The sequence below is a fragment of the Numida meleagris genome, chromosome Z (genome assembly GCF_002078875.1).
Source record: "Numida meleagris isolate 19003 breed g44 Domestic line chromosome Z, NumMel1.0, whole genome shotgun sequence".
Taxonomy (NCBI): Eukaryota; Metazoa; Chordata; class Aves; order Galliformes; family Numididae; genus Numida; species Numida meleagris.
In genome coordinates, this window is record NC_034438.1 from 34,350,079 (window position 1) to 34,370,261 (window position 20,183).

Sequence of the window (20,183 nt, forward strand, 5' to 3'; positions counted from 1 at the left end):
ACATCAATTAGCAATTAATTGTGAAGAACAAATTTCCAAAAGCAATGAAAAGCAGATGGAGCAAGAACAATGTAATTGAAATTTTCATAATTAACACTCTTTTTCCCTTTGGAGGCAGGAGTTGCAGAATCCTGCTAACAAGGAGTTTCTTGTTATTTTAGGAGCCATATACAATTTAATTCATTCATTGTAAATGTTCAGTCATCTGCGTTAAAGACTAATGCAAAGCAACAAAAGTGAATTCAACCAATACTGTAATACTCTGAAAGCTAAAATTACATCACATCTTATCGAGAAGATGATCCAGAAAAATCTGCTATGAATCATACATGTTAACAGTCTCTGTGGCTGCAGTGCCAGTGACTTTTCTATAAATAACAGTAAGACTCTCTTAATAGCTTATTTGCCACATGCACCTCCTTGGGACCACATGTGACACCTACATAGAGGCCAGTGTCTAAAGGAGCAAATGAAACATTCATAGAATTAATGAACACCTGTTCAAGCATTTTATTTTGCTTAGTGGCAGAGAAAAACAGTAATTTTGCATAACTCCTATCTGAAAGGTGACCCCGTGCAGAATGACATCAGGCTGTCACCCTCACGAGGAACAGGTGCAACTTCAGGTGTTAAAAAAGGGGACACCCTGGTATGTAGTCAGGCTCTTGCTACAAAATCACAGGATATGACTTTTCAGACTTTACTGGCCTATTGCTGTAGGCAATGTTGCAGATTCATTTACTAAATTTCAGGTCAACAGACGATTAATCCTTGTAATTAAGATCCAAGTCACACTTGTAAAATGCCCAGTTCTCTGCACTGATGACAGAAGTTACCTGAGAAGACTATATTTGTAGATCAGGCAGCAAGAATAAGCGGGATAAATCTGAGAATATTAGCTGGGCCCCACCAGTATCTACTGTCTTGAAATTCTTACTGGCAGTTTTGAATGCAGATAAATAAATCTAAAAATTAGTCTGCATTTTTAATTTTTACATAATATTTCTCTATAGTTTAGAGGACAGTTCCCTTACAGTGTACAGTTCACAAAAAATGTGCTCCATGCATCACACTTAACTAACTGCAGAGCAGAAAGTTTCCATTCATTTCAAAAAGTAAGTAACTGACTTGATGCATACTCAGTCGTCTCACTGAAAAGATGACTCCTAAAAATGATGACAGCAACAGTGGTCTCTAAACCTGAGGTGTTTGAGAAGAGTCTGCAAGTAGGCATATCTGAGCTGATGTGAAGACATCTGTTACAGAGCCTTGCAAGCCCCAGATTTGTCAGCCACTTTGTGTTCAAATACTTACGTAAAAGTAAAGCTAAGCTTTCTCTACTAATGTGGATTTATTAAGAAATCAAAGCACTTAAGCATTTGCAGGTAGAGTTAGGAGATTTCATTTGAAGACCTACCACTAGACAAGCATACTCATAAAAGCACTATTCAAAAATGTAGATATTTGAGGCTAAATTAACTTAGAATATCTAGAAATACAATTCAAAATGAATTTTTGCTTAGTATTTTATACCTTTAGCATCATAATAGGAATTTAAAATATGAGGCAGAAAGACTACAAGAAGCCTACCCCTTGTGCTACATCCAGAATTATATTTTTCATGTCATTATTCTAGAAAACAACTTAAGTGTATAACTTCTTCTGACAGTGTAATCCAATAACAACAATATACAGAAAACATGCACATTCACTTTCAAGTGATGCATATTTGAAACTGATAGAGGCAAATCTGTAGGAAACAATAGTTATTCATAACAGTATTTTTGTATCTCGGAATGTATCTTCATCTTCCAGAATACCATTCCTGGCTGCTAATAAATGAGTGCTTTAAAAATCGGCTTTTTTGAGTTATGTTTCTGCACTGCTTCAAAACAGATGAAGGAGAAATGAGATGAAGAAAACAGCTCCAGATCCTAAGGTATTGCCATTTAACAGCTAGACTATCTTGGCCCAACAGCAATATAATAATTGCTTTGAAATCTTTTGATAATCCAAGAACTACCCACATGATGGGACAGATCAGACTGTGGAACACTGAATGCCCTTTTCCAGTCTAAGTCCAGGGGCACAGAAAGCTGATACAACTTGTTTTCCTTGCTCTGAGCCCAAAAGACATTATTTGTTAGGGATGATTTAATATTGAAGAAAGCAGCTCCGAGGCTTGGAATTATGCAGTGGCACACAGGGATCAGAGAAGCAGTAAGACCATAATTCCCCATGTCCTGACTTTTGGGCTTAATTTTACATCCATCAAAATCAACAGCAAAACTTGCCATTGACTTCAAAAGTATTTTGTACTCAGGATAGCCCTTTCCTTTTCACAAAGGAACAAAAATCCCCCACATCTAGCAGTCATAAAGATCTATACTTACAGGTTTGTTCCAGAGCAATTTCACTTTTTGCCATAATATTTCTTCTAACTTTTTTGAGGGGAGACATCAATGTTAACAACGAGAATTCTCAAGCAAGCAATCAATTATCTTTAAAATTTGGAGAAAAAAAGGCTGCTACTAATTTCATCAATTCTTCAAAAATAGTATACCACTAAAGAAGAGCCTTATATATGCTTTGTTTGCTAGCTTCCACCTCTTCCCAGATGCTCTATGTTCTGCCTTGCCTCAAGACCATTTTGTAGTCAATATGCTGACCATTATTTTTCCTGTAGACAGTAATCCAGTCTAGCAAGCAGAATTCCTACAGCTCACTGCAAAATGTTCTACAAGGCCTGAAAGCCACAGGTTTCTAAGAAGATTAAATGAAAGAAAGATCCACATCTCCACCCTTAAAGCCAAGGGAAAAACATGAGTTTGCAATTCATGCCTCTTACTGAGCCCTTTGCCGTTACTTTAAGATAGGAGCCTGTATTTGTTTATGTGTATCTGCATATGAGATTAAAAATTAGCATTTATTTATCATGGCCCTTGATGTGAAGAAAGAGGTTGCATGATTTCGGAGGCTAAGCAATATAATCAGGAAAATAGTTGCTAATATATTTGTAATGGATGAACTGGATGGAAATTTAAGGTCTCTTCCAACTCAAACCACTCGGTATTTCCATATCTTCAGCCTTGGGCAGGAGTGACTTGCTGCTTGGAAGGAGTCCAAATTTAAGAAGTAAATACAGACATTTCTCTGCATAGCTAATGTGGGGAAGAAAAATGAGAAATGTGCTTCTCAGAAATTTTAAATATCTGAGTTAAGTATTATGGAAATGGGATATCAGGCAGAGAACTAGTGAAATGATGTAAGAAGCACGCAAAACACCATTCTATGGATCTGTATTGTATATCATTGGCCTTTGATGTGGTCTACATAGCATTTCTCATTATATGATTTGAAAATCACTGGAAAGAAACTAGCTGTGCCTGTTTCAAAGTTGCATATGTGTCAAAAGCTCATCCTGAAGGGGAGTACTTAATATCATGGTAATCAATACAGAGAGGAAATAACTTCTTTCTAATCCAAACTTTTCAGAGTACTTCCATAACTATTTACATCACTGTGGCATTCCAACACCCAGCCAAGGTGAAGCCTTCCAACAGGACATGCTTCTGTCCAGAAACATTCTAAATTAAAGCAAAAGTGTAACAGATAAATAAAACAAATATTAAGAATAAAGCAGCACTGAAAGAATATTGAACTAGCAATAAAATCATACAAACATTAGCTTCTGTATAGCACGCTTCCAAACAACTTCAGGCAACCGGTTTAAAAATAGCAACAATGACATGGAATATTTATAACTTCTTTTCTCTACCCATGGACAAAGCAGTTTCTAGAGTTTGTCTTTTAGACAAGCAAAAGCGTAGTGATTTTGCTGGAATCAGCCTTGTAGAAAGAAACAGGATTTGGTAATTTGATAGAAGCTTGCACCACAGATTAATTAAAGAACAAAATTAATACTCTATTAATCCCCAAAGTGGTGCTCATCCTCTATCCTTACAAACCCCCCAGACTTCATCCTCCTCCCTCAGGCAAAAGCCTATATAAGTGGACAGGTCTCAAACAGTGCCCTGCAGGTCACGAAGCACAGGCTGTGACAGCAGACACGCCTCCCCTTAGTGCTCTGTATCTGCTGGAGGAGTTTTACAGCAATGTGAGAGGGTGAAAAGTTAACACTGGCTGGTTATGCAATAAATGTCACTGGTAATACTACTGACTTTGGACTAGACTCTCAGCAGTAAGCAGTTAAGAGGTGATAAAGCAGGATTAATCGCTGAGCAAAATTTATGATTGTCAGCAGAGGATGCAGTATGACTTCCCTGCTATCTTTATTCTTCCTTGAAAAAGAAATTATTTTGCAGCAATCTGTCTTTCCTTTCTGTAGCATGTTATAGGGGAGTTAATACCACCACGCGTACACCTCTAAGCCTATTCTCACACACTTACCCTAAAAAAGTCATGCAAGGTCATTGCTATTTATGGCTATTCATGTAAATGAATACAACTTCACTGACACAGAGGGTAATGAAATAGTAACGGAATACTGCAAAATACAGTAACTGAACAGAAACTACACTTTAAGCTGCCCTGATAAAATTGCCTCTATGAGGGACAGAAAAATTGCCCAAAATGAGGCACGGCTCACAGGGGCAGGGGAGTAGTTAGCCAGGCAAAGCTGCTTTGGATGCAGCATGAGCTCCGAACCTTCTCTTGCTGTTGAAACGAATACATGATCACATATTAAAACTCTCATTGCCCTCCCAAGATGTGGGGCTCAACTACACTGTCAGTCAGACAACGACTGGTTTTCCAAGACTGCATTTTTTCATTTCCTCTCTTCAGATAGGAACGCACGTAAACCAACAAAGAATCAACAGTGATGGCAAATAGTAACTATTTCCTCAAAGTAATGGAGGTTGCATACAAAATAACGAAGTATGTGATAATGTACGGTGATTTTTTTTTTCTGTGAAATGTAATCTTTTAGCCAAAAGTATCCCGTAGTGCTGCTCTAACTCAGGATTTTCAGTTTGTCACTGACAGTGACCTGTGCTTAACAATACAAGCGTTTAACGCACAAGTTCACCACAAAAATAAGTTTAACCCAAACTGTCTGTTCTCCCAAAAATGCAAACAGAACATGAAGCCCACAGTTTTGACTTAGGTCCCAGTATACAAAAGATGCTGCCTTTTATTAGATGCAATTTTGACTGACCCTTGCTAAGATCTATCTCTAGGTCATATAGAACAATAAATCATTTCTTTAAATTGTCCCCTGGACAGGTATATGGAATAACCAGTCAGCAACTCAGTGACAGTTTTGATGATGGGAAAGAATTGTCAGTATGAAATTATATCAAAGGCAAAGCATGTATCAGTGTGCATAAAATTATGTACATGATGAATCATACCCTTCTTGCCAGGCACTTTGAATGGCATTTATCTTTTTCCACCATCAGCTACTGAGAAGAGGAGCCATGATTTCATACAGAAGTCGAAGCACCCAGTGAGATGGAGGCCTGATTATCATTTCAGCGCTTAGATAAATTCTATAGCAGTTGAAGCATTTTGTGTCTGTGCTAGGACAATACAGAGTCAAAGCATTCTGTAAGGATAATTCTCAGGCAAGTATGCTTAACTTTGTGCTGAAAAAGGGAAAATTTTGAAGGGAAGAATTTAAGGAGAGGTTTTAGATTGATATCATAAACACACACACCTTTATTTTTCTAGACCAGCTCTTACCTTGTGACAAGAACAGCTGATCCATGCTTAATCTCTTAATTACAATTACCTCATTTTGCTCTGTCTTGTCATTTTAGGTTCTGAAAGCCCACCAGCTCCAAGAAAGAGCTGGAATCTCTAATTCTGTCCTTAGCACACTTACTGCTGCAAAGCTTACTGAACCCAGACGTTAACTTCAGCAGTATGTAAATAAGAACTGTCTCAAATACAACAGAATATGGCTAATCTAGGCTAAGGCTAAGGAAATACTGCTCTTTATTCTACTGAATTACTAACACCACACTAATGAATACCTTGTAGTTTAACACTGTAGATGACTGTGGAAAAATTAAGAAGTCTTATTCATTATGTTTAAGTGTCATTTATAGATAATAACAAAGGTTGCTAAATAGATATGTGTGCCTTAGTCAGTTGTGACTGGTATTATGTCTGTCTACTTTTTTTCTACTCCTCTCTGACACATCCTCTCATCTGTGATACACCAGTTGTACAAAACGCTTCCAGTATTCATTCAGCTCATATGATCTTTTCAACTGTAAGCTTTCAAACTTTGCTTCTGTATTTCTCTGCCTTCCTGACTAAAATTAGATTTTGAATTTCTGAAAGAACCATGGGAAGTTTTTTGAAATACTTCAAATTTATAGTTTTGAAATCCCAGTGCTCTATTGATTCCTGCTTACCAGAACACACTCGCTTGTTTTATATGTTTGCTGCTTGTAGTTACAGGTTAAAAGTTTGGGAAATGCCCAGATCCCACACTGCTTTACATCATCTTCATAAAATATTCAAATATCCAGCCTGAAGTAACAGAGAACAGGAACCCAGACTGTCCAATTTTGGTTGGAGCTGTCAAAAGCTTTCATTTTTTTTTCCCTCTAATTTTTATGATTAAAAAACCCGACTTTCAACAAGCACCAGACAAGTAGGGCACATATCTGATCCTTACACTTCTCCACTTTCACATCAGCTTTGTTTTATCGCTTTCTTCAATACAAACGTACTTTGTATTATACAGTAACAAATTTAAATTAGTTATAATCTTATTCTAACTTTACAGCAGCAAAATGCCTTAATTCTCAGAAAAAAATCAGAAAGAGAAAGGACTCAAAAAGAGGTTGTTCCCATATCTTTAAAGTTAAGAGTGGAATATTAACTCATGATAAAAAAAAAATACAACAAAACCACAGAAAATTAGCAGAACAGAAGCACTTCATCAACCTTCATTTTTTGGCATCTGGCCCTGACCATGTACTGCTGGCTGCCTTGGGAGTATCACCACTGAGAAAGGCGAAGGCCACTGTAAAGTCACTGGTGTTCAGAACTTATTCTATGCCAGCAACCTCAGTCTTAGTAACAAACTCTCCAGTTTATAAACTTTCCTGAGCTTAAGACTGCAGATTCCTGCCTCTTTGTTCATCTTTCTAGGACAGAAGATTTAGTCACATCTGGAGTTCTTCCAAAACACTCCATGGTGAAGGTTTGCCAAGACAGCTGCTTTTATGCAGCCTCTAAGAAGTATCGTTTGCCTTCCTTTTAATTACATATGCTTTTTTATTTATGATATGTTTTCCTCTTACTGTTAAAGGTGGCAGAGTTTTACTCCTCCTTTTCCCAGCATAAACAAAAAGTGCTGTTCAATCAATCTTTTTGGATTGCCGTAATTTAAAAGCATTTAACCTGTACTGCATTTCCACACTGTCATTTTCTGCTCTTTACCTGGACACATACGTACAAAACCAGGAGATTCAAGTGGTGAAAATCACCATAAGCATTGCTTCATCTTCAATAAGATATTGAGAGGTGTTAAGGTAAACTGAAAATAGTAGCAGTTTCACTGCACTAAGCGTTGCATATATAGCATAGCAAGGTTTGGATTCACCAGTAATAACACTAAACTGCTTCAAGGGCTTACTTTTCAATGCAAGTTAAGAGCTACTACTAACAAACTAACATTCTGTTACCACAGAAGTAACTCCAAATTTTTTAAGATAACAAATAGCAAATAAAAGGTAGCACTCAACTACACTTTTGTCAGAATAAAACAGGTAAAAGAACTCTGTCGATGTTCCATGTACATAAAACAGTTCAACTGTCTTTCATGTATTAGTAGACAAGACGCAGATACTTGTAGCTCTGTATTCATCTATTGCAAGCACGTACATCAGTAGACCAACTGAGAAGTGTCTGTAGAATAAAAATCCAAATTCCCTATGAAACATTGCTTTAAGAAGTAGTTTGTTGGTGGTCAGAGAAGACAGGGTATTCTACAGATACAGTTACAACTAATGGGTCTGAGGTTTCAACAAGAAGTCCTGAAGAAAAAATTAAAAAACAATACCTCTTCAGGAGTTCACATCAACTACAATGAACTCGGATCTTTTGCAGACTCCAGATTTTCCTGCATGCATGCAGGCAGGCACCAATGCAGCCAGTAAGGAGAGAATTGCCTAAAAATAGCTCTAACAGCCTTCCTTTAGAATGCAAACACTGCCACTAAATACATTGTGGCAACACTCGGAATTAGCGTGGATTTTGAAATATCACACACAAGCTATTCAGGTTTCTTAAAACAACGAAAATAGCAATAAAATTAATGTCAAACTTTGTCTTGCTGGTAAAAATATCTCATTTTCCAAAAGTAAATGTAAAAAAAAAAAAGAAAAAAAAAGCCTGTGATGGCTTCTATATACCATAGATTGCTTATTTAAATGGTACACTCAGTGAAACAGATGTCACTGCACAATATCTCTGTTCCACCCACATTCAGTTCTCCTAGTTGCCAAACAGAACTGTTTGAGTTATTTACTGAGTGATCAGATTGAAGTATTTCTGCAATGATCTCCACGCTACATGAAAGGAAAAAAAAAAAGTACTTAAAACCAAAAATGGAATTTCACATGATGTTCTGTTGTGACTTAATTTGCTCAACATGCCTTTGCTAGTAGGGACTACCAAAGCAGACCAAAACCTTTACCACAGGGTCAAGAAGTCTTATTTTTATAACTTAATTTCGTACCTCAGATCTCTCAATTTCCTTCTTCCTGATCCTTACATTGTTTCAACCTTGTGTTTTTAAAGAGCATCACTCAACCAAGGAGAATGTAGAATTATCACCAAAGCTTCCTTCCCAGGAAAGAATTGTATGTTCTTGTGTAGGATAACTACAAGCAACCCTAAATCCGTGCCATAATATAACTTAGGTTGGAAGGGACTTTTGGAGGTGACTGGTGGTGGGACCGTAACTCCAATTATTGGGCAAATTCATCCCACAGAGCTCAGTGACACTCTTCAGAGACACACAGCACGCACCATTCTAAATTGTAGAACATATCTGTCTGATTTTTACCCTGTCCTTTCATGGTGTCTTGCTTTTGAATCTTTCCTCCTTCCTTCTCCCACCCTCGCCACAGTGATCTCTGGATCTCCTTACAGATCGCTGTTGGGCTTCCTCAGTGGGATGGGGCAGGAGACTAACCACAGCTCAGACAAAACCCTGCCAACTGCACCCTGGCGCAGAAAGACCAACACAATGCTAAATGCAAAAAAACAACAACAACAACAAAAAAAAAACAACCACAAAACAAGACAAAACCCAACAAAACAAAGCATACATACTCTGTTCTCATCTGTGTCATCAAACTGTTGTCAGAAATCAAGTTACAAGATTTCTCTAAACTTGTAATCTTTTAAGAACCCAAACTGTATTTGGTTAAAAGTTCGTGCAGGAAAATAGTGAGTACGATGAAATTCACATGCTCTGTCCACATTCACAGGGAACTGACATTCAGAACAAAAGAACATTAAGGAAAGTAGCTAAGCTTGAATACTCACAGAATTCATCAAGAAACAAAACAAACAAACAAAAAAAAACAACACAAACACTTTAATTCTCAAACATAAGAGGAATCTAGAACACATCTAGAGATATGTGTGCATTCTGCAACCCAGTGAACGCATACGTAACAAGTGATAGCTAATCAGAAAAACCATATCTATGACCTTTTCTCACAGTAAGTACTGTCCTTGTTAAAAACGTGAAATTTTCTTCAACCTCTCAAGGAAAGAGGCAATAAAACCACTAATATTAACATCAAAATACATTTTAGTATTCCAAAGGTTTTTCATCTCATCAGATTTTTACTCTTCAGTACTTGTTTGCTATTAAGCCACCTAACCCTTCAACTTTCCAGCTTTATGTTGCCTTATTTAGAACTCTTGATTTTCCTGAGCTGCTTTCAGATTACAGCATAAAGTCTTAAGGATAAATACAGCAAGCACGTTTTTTAGCTGACCACTTGCCAGTTTAGCAACAGCAGAATCGATAGTGGATAGGCAGAAGGAGTATGGTTCTTTAATTTTTCATTCCCACCTAATTTTTTCTGCAGCTGTAATACAAATACACTTTAAGAAAAAGCAGAGAATACCTCAAACCATGAGAGTGCTTCAGAATTGAATGAACTTGACTTTTCTTTAAAAGTCAGAGTACTTAAAGCATTTATTCAGTGTTTAGTGTGGATCTAGTTTTCCATCCATCTGAAAATAACTGAGCACTTACCATGCTCTTCTATGTAGCTATTCCACTCAACCCTGAAGCAGAGAGAGTCCAATGCAATTGATTTGCATTCTGACTTTAGTTTCAGACCAATTATATATTCGCATGTGCTGCAAAGCTAGTTTCTGGATAGATGGTGGTGGTTTAATTGTTTACAGTTGCTTCATACTACATATTCTCTTCCTGTTATTGCTCACATCTAGCACGGACTGTGGAAGTACTTAAAACATACTGTGAAAGAATGCATTTTTCTGGAACCCAACTAATGCAGTTAAAGAAGCACTTCATTCATTAGAGCAAACTGTTGGTGTTCACTCTTCATTTTCTTTTAAAATTCCAATTATGCATTTTGAGAAAGATAAAGATGAGCATGCTGATTTTCAAAAAGAATTGGAACAAAGAGGAAAAGATGAAATTACCAGAAAGTGTACATGTGTTAAATTTGGTTAGAATATATATATATATATATATATATATATATATATATATATATATATATCTTTTTTTAAGACAGAATGTTATGTTTTTATGTTTTGGTGGATTTTTCTGTGGTTTCAGTCCTAGAACTGATAGCACCTGTTTGTTCTGCTCAAATATCAGTACCTCTCTTCAAAGTTGAGCATACATGCAGAATCATCAGCATTCTGTAAGTCACAGGCAGGTAGCCTCTCTCTTTATAGGAATGCAGCCTTTCTGTCATTCTGTTTATATGCCTGTACACTTTTATGGAGTTGTGTCTCTTCAAAAGCACTAATATGCCATTGTGAAAAGAAAGAAATGAGTGAAGTGCTCCCCGATACTCTGAGTAATTACTGGATAATAAAAACTTATCTGATGAATAATTATACTGTCAAATAAAACTAGACAGTTTGATTTCATTATCAAGCATTCAGTTAAGATAGTGTCTACATAAGTACGTAGGGGTTCCACTTCAAGAGTCCTTTAAATAAAGCCTGCTTTAAGAAGAGATCTTTTTAAGAGATGATGATAATTTCTGAACATTCACTGATCACTACTGCACAAAAACCTCCTTTTTTCTTTTTTTTTTTTTTAAACTTATGTCAAAGTCTGAAGACAAGAATTAGCTTGCTTAGTTGAAACACTGTGAGAGGAAAACCATCCCAATTAAACAGAGGACCTCTGGGTTTTGCCAGTGTGATCACTGTTTTTCCAGAGAAATTTTTTCATATGATGTCACTAATTACAACAGGATGTTGATATACGATATGAATGTCAGTAAATGAAAAACATCTATAAAAATATTATATATTGCTCAGTGCAATTGCTTTTTTTGAAGAAGGAAGTGCATTAACAGCCTTTAAAAAGCCAAATTTTGTCATGAGATTCCCCACAGCTATTGTTACTGCTGAACCGAAAAGCTTAGGGAAAACAAAAACTATTCTATCTCAGACCTCATCAATGTTGCAAAATGCTGAACAAAGGTTTATGTCATTCCACTGGCATTTTGTCTTGCTCTCTGTGCAATTTGGATCATTCTGGAGCTAAAAGCTATTGATTTACTAGAAAGCAGCTTCATGTTTTGTATTTTCAATCCTATTTGTCTGATTAAACAAAAAGGTCTTTCAGCAAAACATAGAACCTTTTATATTACTGTACTGTACTCAAGTCCTTTACAATAAAGAAGGACTCGGCACTGATAACAGCAGTATTACACTTATGATCATTAAAAATTGACCAACCTTTCCTTCAGCATCTCCTGTAGTAGCCTTCTCAACCTTGTTCCTGTTTAAAATTTTTTTCACCCATTCTTCTACTTGAACATTGAACTTCATGAAAGTCACATAGCAAAAGTATGCTGTCAGGAGCGTTAAGCTTTCCCACCACATGATTAAGTTATCCAGAAAAAAGATGATTAGCAAGATCAAGTCAATGATGTAAAAGGACACATCTCGAAAGAGTGGCCACCAAGTAAGATTCAAGATTTCTCTAGAAAATAAAGCACACATTCCAATCACGAAGAGGATATTAAACACAGCAGATCCCACTATTGTTCCAATGCCGACATTGCTGTGGGATATAAACACTCCTATTAAAGAAGTGAAGAGTTCTGGGGCCGAGCCACCAGCAGCCATGAACGTTGCCCCTGCCACATCATCAGATATGCTCAGCTTTTCAGTGATGACAGTCAAGGAAGGAACAAAGAACTCATCACAGACTATGGCTAAGGCTATGAACATGTAAATCATTCCAGTTACATGGAGTATCACTGCACCCTTTCTTCTTTCTTCAAGAGAGAAAAGGTCCTCTGGGTACTCTCCCTTGGAATGCTCTTCTGTTGCATTGTCATGTTCAGCTTCATGTTTCATAGAAGTAGGTGAACCTGGAGTGCTGCCTTCATTCTGTTCCATGAAATCCAACAGAGTTCTTTGGTGCCCATGCACCAGCTTTTGGCTATCTAGGCTGCTGGCCAACACCTTGCCATGTGTTTCCATCTTGAAAAAGGCACTAATTGAAAGAGAGAAAGTACTAATGGCCACTACACTGACAAGAAGCCCTATTATCCTTATCAGTCTCAGTTTTTTCCTAACATTCTGGTGCCGTTTGCAACCAAACAGTGGTTCCTTCAAACACCACTCTTCCAATACACTACCAACAGTTTTTTTGCAAAGAGCCATTGTGAGTCCTGTGTGGGACACTGAGGGAGTCAGATGGATTGTTCCTTCATACTTTTCTCCAGCTTTGAAGGTAAAGGTGCTTTAAGGGTTCTTCCACCAAGTACTTCTATTCTTCATAGGAAGTATTTTCTTCATTCGTACTAAAAAGGGCAAACAGGTATTATTAACATTAGTAAAAAAAAAAATACATGAAAAAAAGCTTTTATAGACTTGGTTAAATTTAGAATTTAAAGCAGAATATTACTGACTGTAACATAGCACCCTGCCTCATCCCCTCAGACACAGCAACAGTGTGTTTGTTTCAGAATTAACCCTGAGGATAAAAGTCTGTCAGTGCTCAGATCATTTTATGCCACTGCTCAGTGTTAGGACTCAGTTGATGACAAAAAAAAAAAAAAAAAAATCTAGTGGAAAGGAAGAACTGTCTCTAGATGCACAAAAATGAAGAAACCACTATTTTAATTGCTACACCAAAGGTTATCACCTTCAGTAATTACTTTCTTCCATGATCACATAATGCCCAATTCCCCAAACGCAGAGGCAGTAATGTATGAAAAAGCAATCAATGTGTAACAAGCATCTCATCAGGCTTCTATGCAGCTGAAGTAGTATTAATTGAAATGTTACACGCGCATAGAGCAAGTCATTAATGTGTAGGTAACACACCAAATTGTTGGAATGGGATCAAAATGAAGATCTGAGATACACACAGCTTCTTTAACTCTTCTGCAAAATCAACTCAAGTTCACACAAAGAATTCAGCTTACTTCTGACCAGACCTAGGACATTAGTTCAGACTAGATAACGCAAGAGTTTCATTCACCTCTGATTTTCTTTTGATTAATCTCACGCATTCAGCTATCAAAATAGGAAGCTGAACACTTTTTGGCATGCATTTTTTAAGAGCGCCCATCGTACAGATTCTGCTAAACAAAACAGTCTAAGTTTGTGCCAGAGTTGATGCTGAAACTTTGAGAATAGGAGAAGGACTATTCATGTATGTCAGAGTGGAGGATAGTGGAAAGACAACATTTTTGATACAGGAAAGAAAAAAGAAGATATTATGTAACAGGTACTGTGATTACCTAATTCGAAGAATATAATGTAGAAATTAGTTACATACACATTATGCATAGCAAATTGCATTTTCTACAGCACGAAATACAAAATTGACTATCGTTAACTTCTGATTACAGTGTAAAACCACTGTGTTGTGCCACATACTCAAGGCGTTCACCGTAAAAGCTGAATATTGAAGAATATACAAAATGCTGACTTTGTATTCTCAAAGTGAGAGTTAGAACTGCAACACAGAGATTCCGACATAAAAGTTCCTAAGTTCCTGCAGCTTTTTTCTGATTTTACAAACAGCACCCGCGCTAAGATGTCATAGAAACACTCTCCATCCGCAAAAGAAAGCACCACGGTGGATATATTCTATTTTCCACCTGAGAGTTACGCTCACCAGCCTGCCACACAAACATCAAACAGCGAAGGCAGCGGAACGGCATCATCGCATCGCATCGTGCGCCACTCGTGCCGGAGGGCCGACCCCCGACCCAGCTGCCCCATGCCCAGCCTGGCCCCATCACCCCGCCAGCCGCTGCCCGCGTCCCGCTCCATCCCCGCGCCCCGCGGAGATGCCGCACCGCCGCGCCGAACTCAGCCCAAGTTCGCCCCGCGCTGCTCCGCTCCGGACCGCACCGCTCAAACTTTTCTCCTCTCCTCCTAGCGAGCCGGTCCAGCCGGTCGGTCCGTGCCGCAGCCGCTGAGGCACTGACCCGCCCGTCTGCGCGCTGCTGCTTGGGGCACAGGGCGCCCCGCAGCAGCTGGGTACCACCCACGGGGGCGGGCAGACCCGCCCGGGGAAGGCAGCCCCGCTCCGCCGCAGCCCAAGCCCCGCCCGCCCGAGCCCGGCGTCGGTCACCCGCAGGTGCTCTGCTCGGCTCAGGCTTCCGCTGGGGCTCGGGCACCCGCGGCCGCCGCGACTGCCCCTCGCCGTGCTGATTGCGGCGGGCGGCGGCCGCGGGTCCGCACCGCCCCGCACAGGCGGGGCAAGAGGCGGCCTGCTCCCGCCCAGGGCCGCCGGGGGATCTGGCAGCCCCGCCGCACCCACGGCGGGTACGGGAGTGCGGGTAGCGGTAAGGGAGCGGCGGCCGGGGCTGCGCGTTTCCCTGCGTCTTGGGTTGCCGGTTCACGAAGGTAAGTACCATTCACTACCTCCGAAGGCAACGATGAGCTTCGAGGAGAGGGGCAATTTTAAAAAAGAAATGACTTCTCATCAGCGTGTCTTTTATTCCAAATGTTTACTGAAGGGAAATCAGAAAATGAAAGAAAAGAACGTTGCATTTTGGTTCTGACTTTAAGGAAGGAGACATGTCCACCAGTAGTTATGAATCATCAGTAATTTACTTAGAAATGTACGTGTTTTTAAACTGTGTTTCAAAGTTGGCACAGAGAACAATGAACTGTGCTCCCTAGAAAACAGGGGAAGTTCAGATCCAGAGCTTTCCCTTCCTTCATCCTTCAGTACAGGTATATCCCCAGTAAATTGTGGTTTGTTGGGCAATAAACTGAAGATTCAAATGCAGTAGAACTGCTGCAGTGCCTCAGCATCACAGCTGACTCCATGTGCTGAGTGCTGCAGATCCACTAGGGCATACAGGCGCTGCTCTGCTAAAATAAATAACACTTGTGGTCCCTACTTTATGCCTTTGTTACAGAAAGCTGTACAGCAATCTGTGGGTACACTGAGGTAACCTGATGTAGGCAGGCCAGCCCCACAGGAAGATGTTCACTGAGCGAGGGGAGCTGGGAAAGACCTTCATGCAGAAATACCTGAAAAGTGCAGAGATCAGGTGAGAGCACGCAGATGCAGCCTGGTTGAATGGGGGTGGGCAGTACAGCCTTGTAGCTGTGATCTAGGATATGCTTGGTCGCAGCTCACTAACATTATTCTGTCCTGAAGAAGTCTACTGCAAGCAGCGAGCAGATAGTACTCTTGGCCACTTTGGGCTAGAGAATAACTTTGATGTTTCCAGCCTCTGCTGCCTTCATTTCTGAACTCTGATTTCACCAGATAGAGAACAACATAACTGTATTGATGAGGAATACAAGGATGAAAGTATTTTGATTAAGTGGGGGGGAAAAAAAGCAACAAATGTCTTCACCGCTATTATTGGGGTATTGTAGGAAAGATATTGGATGTCCAAGTAGGTCTGAAGCATATCATCTATTTCCATCTTCATGCCTGCAATTTTCAATGCCTAGGCCTTTTCAGTTGCCTCGGCAATGACTAGAAACCCTTAAGTTCCAGAGAGTTAGGAGATGGCAAAAACTTATGCTCAGGGACTTCGTGGACATGCAAGAGATACAAAACGTTCACAAAGTATTTCCAGAATTTCAGAATTTTCCACCAAGGGCAATGTCTTTTAAGCACCCAAAGAAGACAGAGTTGGCACAGGTGGTTTAGTTGCATTTCGCACTGGGAGGTTCTCATTTTAGTGTCCAACAGCTAATGGAAGATGCCTCTTTATTGTCCACAATTGTCCACATTTTTCAGGTGCAGAACAATATAAAAACGTACATGGAAACTGCTTTGACCATCCACCTAGAGCCACGACATACAGAAGAATTTATCAAAATGCAGGTTTGTGGTCTGTATCCACATACGCAAAGCACAGGTGGAGGAGCAGCCTCTCAAATATCCAACTGTGCTGCTACTGAGCAATGGCAGGGGTTAGAGGTAAGTGTGCTTGTGTGAGTTCTTGTGGTTGGTGCATTGTGGGCATGCAGTGTGTGAAAAATGGCCTTGAAAAAGATGTCCAGATGTTCTTGCAGCTTTGCAGATGGCCAGAGGCAGGCTGGGATGTGTGTGTGTAGCATCCCAATATCCATCAGCTTCTGAAATACAAGTGAAAGCAGCTGAGTCTTGTGAATGACCACAGCGAGAGAAGATCCTCTGTAATAACATTATATATATTATAATGCAAAGACTTGAATTGCAGTATCCATATTTTTTTCTGTATTTGTGGCAGTTTTGCTCCCAGTAACAAATGTGTATTGCAGGCCAAGGAAAATAAAAGCCACGACAACAAAAATGATACGGTACCAAGATAGATATCTCTGCCTTAACCTGACCTGTTCTCGCCTATGTGTTGCATAATAAAGATGACAGAAACAAAAAAAAAAAGCTCTGTTAAATTAGTGTTAGGAAATAACTAACAGTAAAGTAGATTCTATATTATTCTCTCAAAATTAAATGCCAGGGCATATCCTAGCTAAATGCAGGATAATTGGATAGTTGAGTGAGCCTGTCTTTGGCCTACACCTGGCTCTGTGTTTCTCCGAAGAGAAAAGACATCTACTAGCTAAATGCATTCTGCACCTATGCGTTTGTGCATATGACTAGGTGTTCATTCGTTCATTTTTATATAAGCAGGACACATAAATCATTTTTAATTTACTATGTCGGATGTACTCTCTGAAACAGTAAAGTGTTCTTCTTTATTCTTTTGCAGTATTTCTCTTGCTGTTTTACATCCTAGACTTGGTATGAGCAAGCACAGATGTGTCTTTTGTGCAGGAAAGGAAAGGAAGAGAGAGCCAAATGAAAAATCCTGAATGACAGCATCTCCAAGTATCACAGCAGTACCTTCTAAAGCTGGAAGATAAAGCTGATGAGGTGGTTACCATGGCTACGGAAGCGGCATATTTGAATGAAAATTGATTTTAAGCTTTTAAATGCTAATTGCATCTGTGAACAGGTGACATTTGAAATATCTTTTTCTTTTTTTTCCCCTCATGTTTTGCAATGTATAATGGGTGGAAGAAGAGGGTGACAGAGGTGACAGTATAGAGGTAAATTAAAACACTGATACGGTCTTCATCACTGAAGTATATCACACCATTTACTTGTATAGTAATAACAGTAATAAGCAAACATGTATACAGAACACAGTGCCTGAGGGGCAGAAACTGTGTGTATAACCCAAGTAGTATACTTTTGATGACTATATTGTGAAAAATTAAACAGCCTTATTTAAATTAATCACCTCAACAACTGTTTCCAGTAGCAATTAATAAAGAGGCTATTAAAACTTTGCATTCAGAAACTACCGTAAATTCTCAGTGATGAGGAAATTTCACAAATGCCTGAAATTAGAAGCATTTCTTATTTTCACTCCATACATCAGGAAATAAAATTGAACTTCTACACAGTGGTAGACTCGCGCTAGAGAACAAAGGGGATGTGTAGACCAGTATCACTAGGTAACTGCTGCAAATTGCTGTCACACCACTGTCTGACCACACTTAGGCCTTTAGTTGTAGAAGACGTAGAAGGTGTAATTTACCTAACTGTAAGCATGGTTTTAAATATGATCTCAAAGCTTTGTAACTTATATGGGTTAAATTCCCCTTGTTAGCACTTGCTTTTTGAAACACTCCTGATATGATTACTGTGTAAGATATGATCATTTGTAATGCAAATTTATATTTTGTTACAAAAAGATATCTTTGGGAAGTTTTGGATTACTTTCGGCTTTTTGTTCTTTTTGGTTTTTAATATACAGCATGAGAAATCTAGTGGTTTTGTCTGTGTTCTGCTTAGTTAACAATGAGCACTGTAACGACCTTCAGTAAGGAGGCTAAATTTTTGATTCAGAGTTAGTGCTAATGATCACAATGAAAGAAATGTAGAAATACTTCCAAAGGACAAAGGCTTTTTTCTGCCATATTTTCAGGAAACTAAATAAAGTGTTTTTCATATATAACATTCAAAATAATGACTAGGCAATCATAAACGAGTATGGTAGTCTCCACAAAGGGCAGCCTTGGTAGAATCACAGCATATTCTGAGTTGAAAGGGATCTGTAAAAGGGTCATCAAGTCCAACTCCTTGGCCTGAGACAGCCATATCAGAGCAGAACCACCACAGCATAACATCTAGTGACATGACAGAAAATATACTGCGTCTTTCTTGAAATCCACTTTTCTAGATATATAATATCCATGTGATTGTTTTTACTTAAACGTTAATAGAAATTGCCAGTGAGTGGGGAATGAGGCAATATGACTTTCTCCTTCAGATGCCTTTCTCTTCCAGACATGCTAATTTGCTCCTATGATATTCCATGTATGTTAGTGCCATTATTTAACCTCCGCGAGGAGCCGTGAAGTCAAAGGGAATGCTTATTTCATTATAACCTGTCGCCTGCCAGGCTTGTTTATGAGAAAAGGCTCCTGAGAGCTGGCAATTCAGGCAGCCTTAGAAATGCTTGCTGGTTTGGTGGATGAACTCCAACATCCTTGCCAGTTTCCCAGCAGTTTCATGTATCTTGCTGCTTGGAGCCTCAACTTGAAATCTCCTGCTCCCTGTGTTTTGAAACACATAGGAGTGCCTCAGTCTCCCCTTTCCCAGTAGGAGGGGGGAGAAAATTGGGAAGAAAACAAAGTGGAACTTGTGGGTTGAGATGAAAAGTATTTACTAAGACAAAAAAGGAAAGGAAAAATAATAATTATTATATTATGTATTTACAAAACTGCTTATCACCCACTGACCTACACCCAGCCACTGCCAGAGCAGCACCTCCATCCCAGACCAACTCCCTCCAGTTTTACTGTTCAGAATGACGTTGTATGGTACAGAACATTCTTTTGGTCAGTTGGGTCTGCTGTCCTTGTTCTGTCCCCTCCCAGCTCCTTGTGCCTCCTCAGTCCAAGAAGCTGAAAAACTGAAATGCCCTTGGCTCTGTGCAGCTCTGCTCAGCAACAACTTAGACATTCATGTGTTATCAATATTGTTATTCTCCTAAAGCCAAAACATAGCATTGTACCACGCACTATGAAGAGAATCAACTCTGTCCCAGCTGAAACCAGGGCAAGGTCAAGCTTGATACAAGCTATAACTGATTACTTACACAATCTATTTTTGCCTAGACCATAATCAAGGCAGAGCTGGAGGCAAACATCTCCCACTGGCCATACCATTCTCACAAATTAAACTATCTTTTCTGCTATGCCATCATGCTGTAATTACCCTTTTCTTTCTTTTCTTCTGTCCATATGTTCAACCTTCTCCTATTTCTTGCGCTTGATGAGTTACAAGCTATTTATCTGCATCTCTGCAGTAATCTGGTTTTCAAGTAAACTCTAACCTTGTGGAACATTTCAGGGAAATAACTCTAAGGTAAAAATTGTCCTTGAATAGTGAGATGTGAAATGGTGAGCATTTATGAAATAATCAACTGACTAACCCACTATGCATGTAGCTGGTGTGAAAAAATACA

General features: G+C 39.1%; 1 protein-coding gene and 1 long non-coding RNA gene across 7 annotated transcripts in view; one reads left to right on the top strand and one right to left on the bottom strand.

The window, feature by feature from the left end:
* The window catches only part of SLC24A2 (solute carrier family 24 member 2), a 105,266-nt gene extending 90,415 nt beyond the window's left edge, over positions 1 to 14,851 (bottom strand). For 2 of the 6 annotated variants that reach the window (XM_021380977.1, XM_021380975.1), the window contains exons 1-2: positions 14,544 to 14,851; positions 11,959 to 13,034 (exon numbers count right to left, since the gene is read on the bottom strand). In XM_021380977.1, coding sequence (XP_021236652.1) covers positions 11,959 to 12,894 — 936 coding nt within the window. In that variant the 5' untranslated portion in view covers positions 12,895 to 13,034; positions 14,544 to 14,851. The remainder of the gene's footprint in view (positions 1 to 11,958; positions 13,035 to 14,543) is intronic. The other 4 variants (XM_021380979.1, XM_021380980.1, XM_021380976.1 and 1 more) reach the window with 3 other exon arrangements.
* LOC110389911 lies at positions 14,913 to 18,480 on the top strand. Its single transcript, XR_002433443.1, has 4 exons — positions 14,913 to 15,096; positions 15,618 to 15,752; positions 16,457 to 16,639; positions 17,415 to 18,480. It is a non-coding gene; the product is annotated as an uncharacterized LOC110389911 (long non-coding RNA).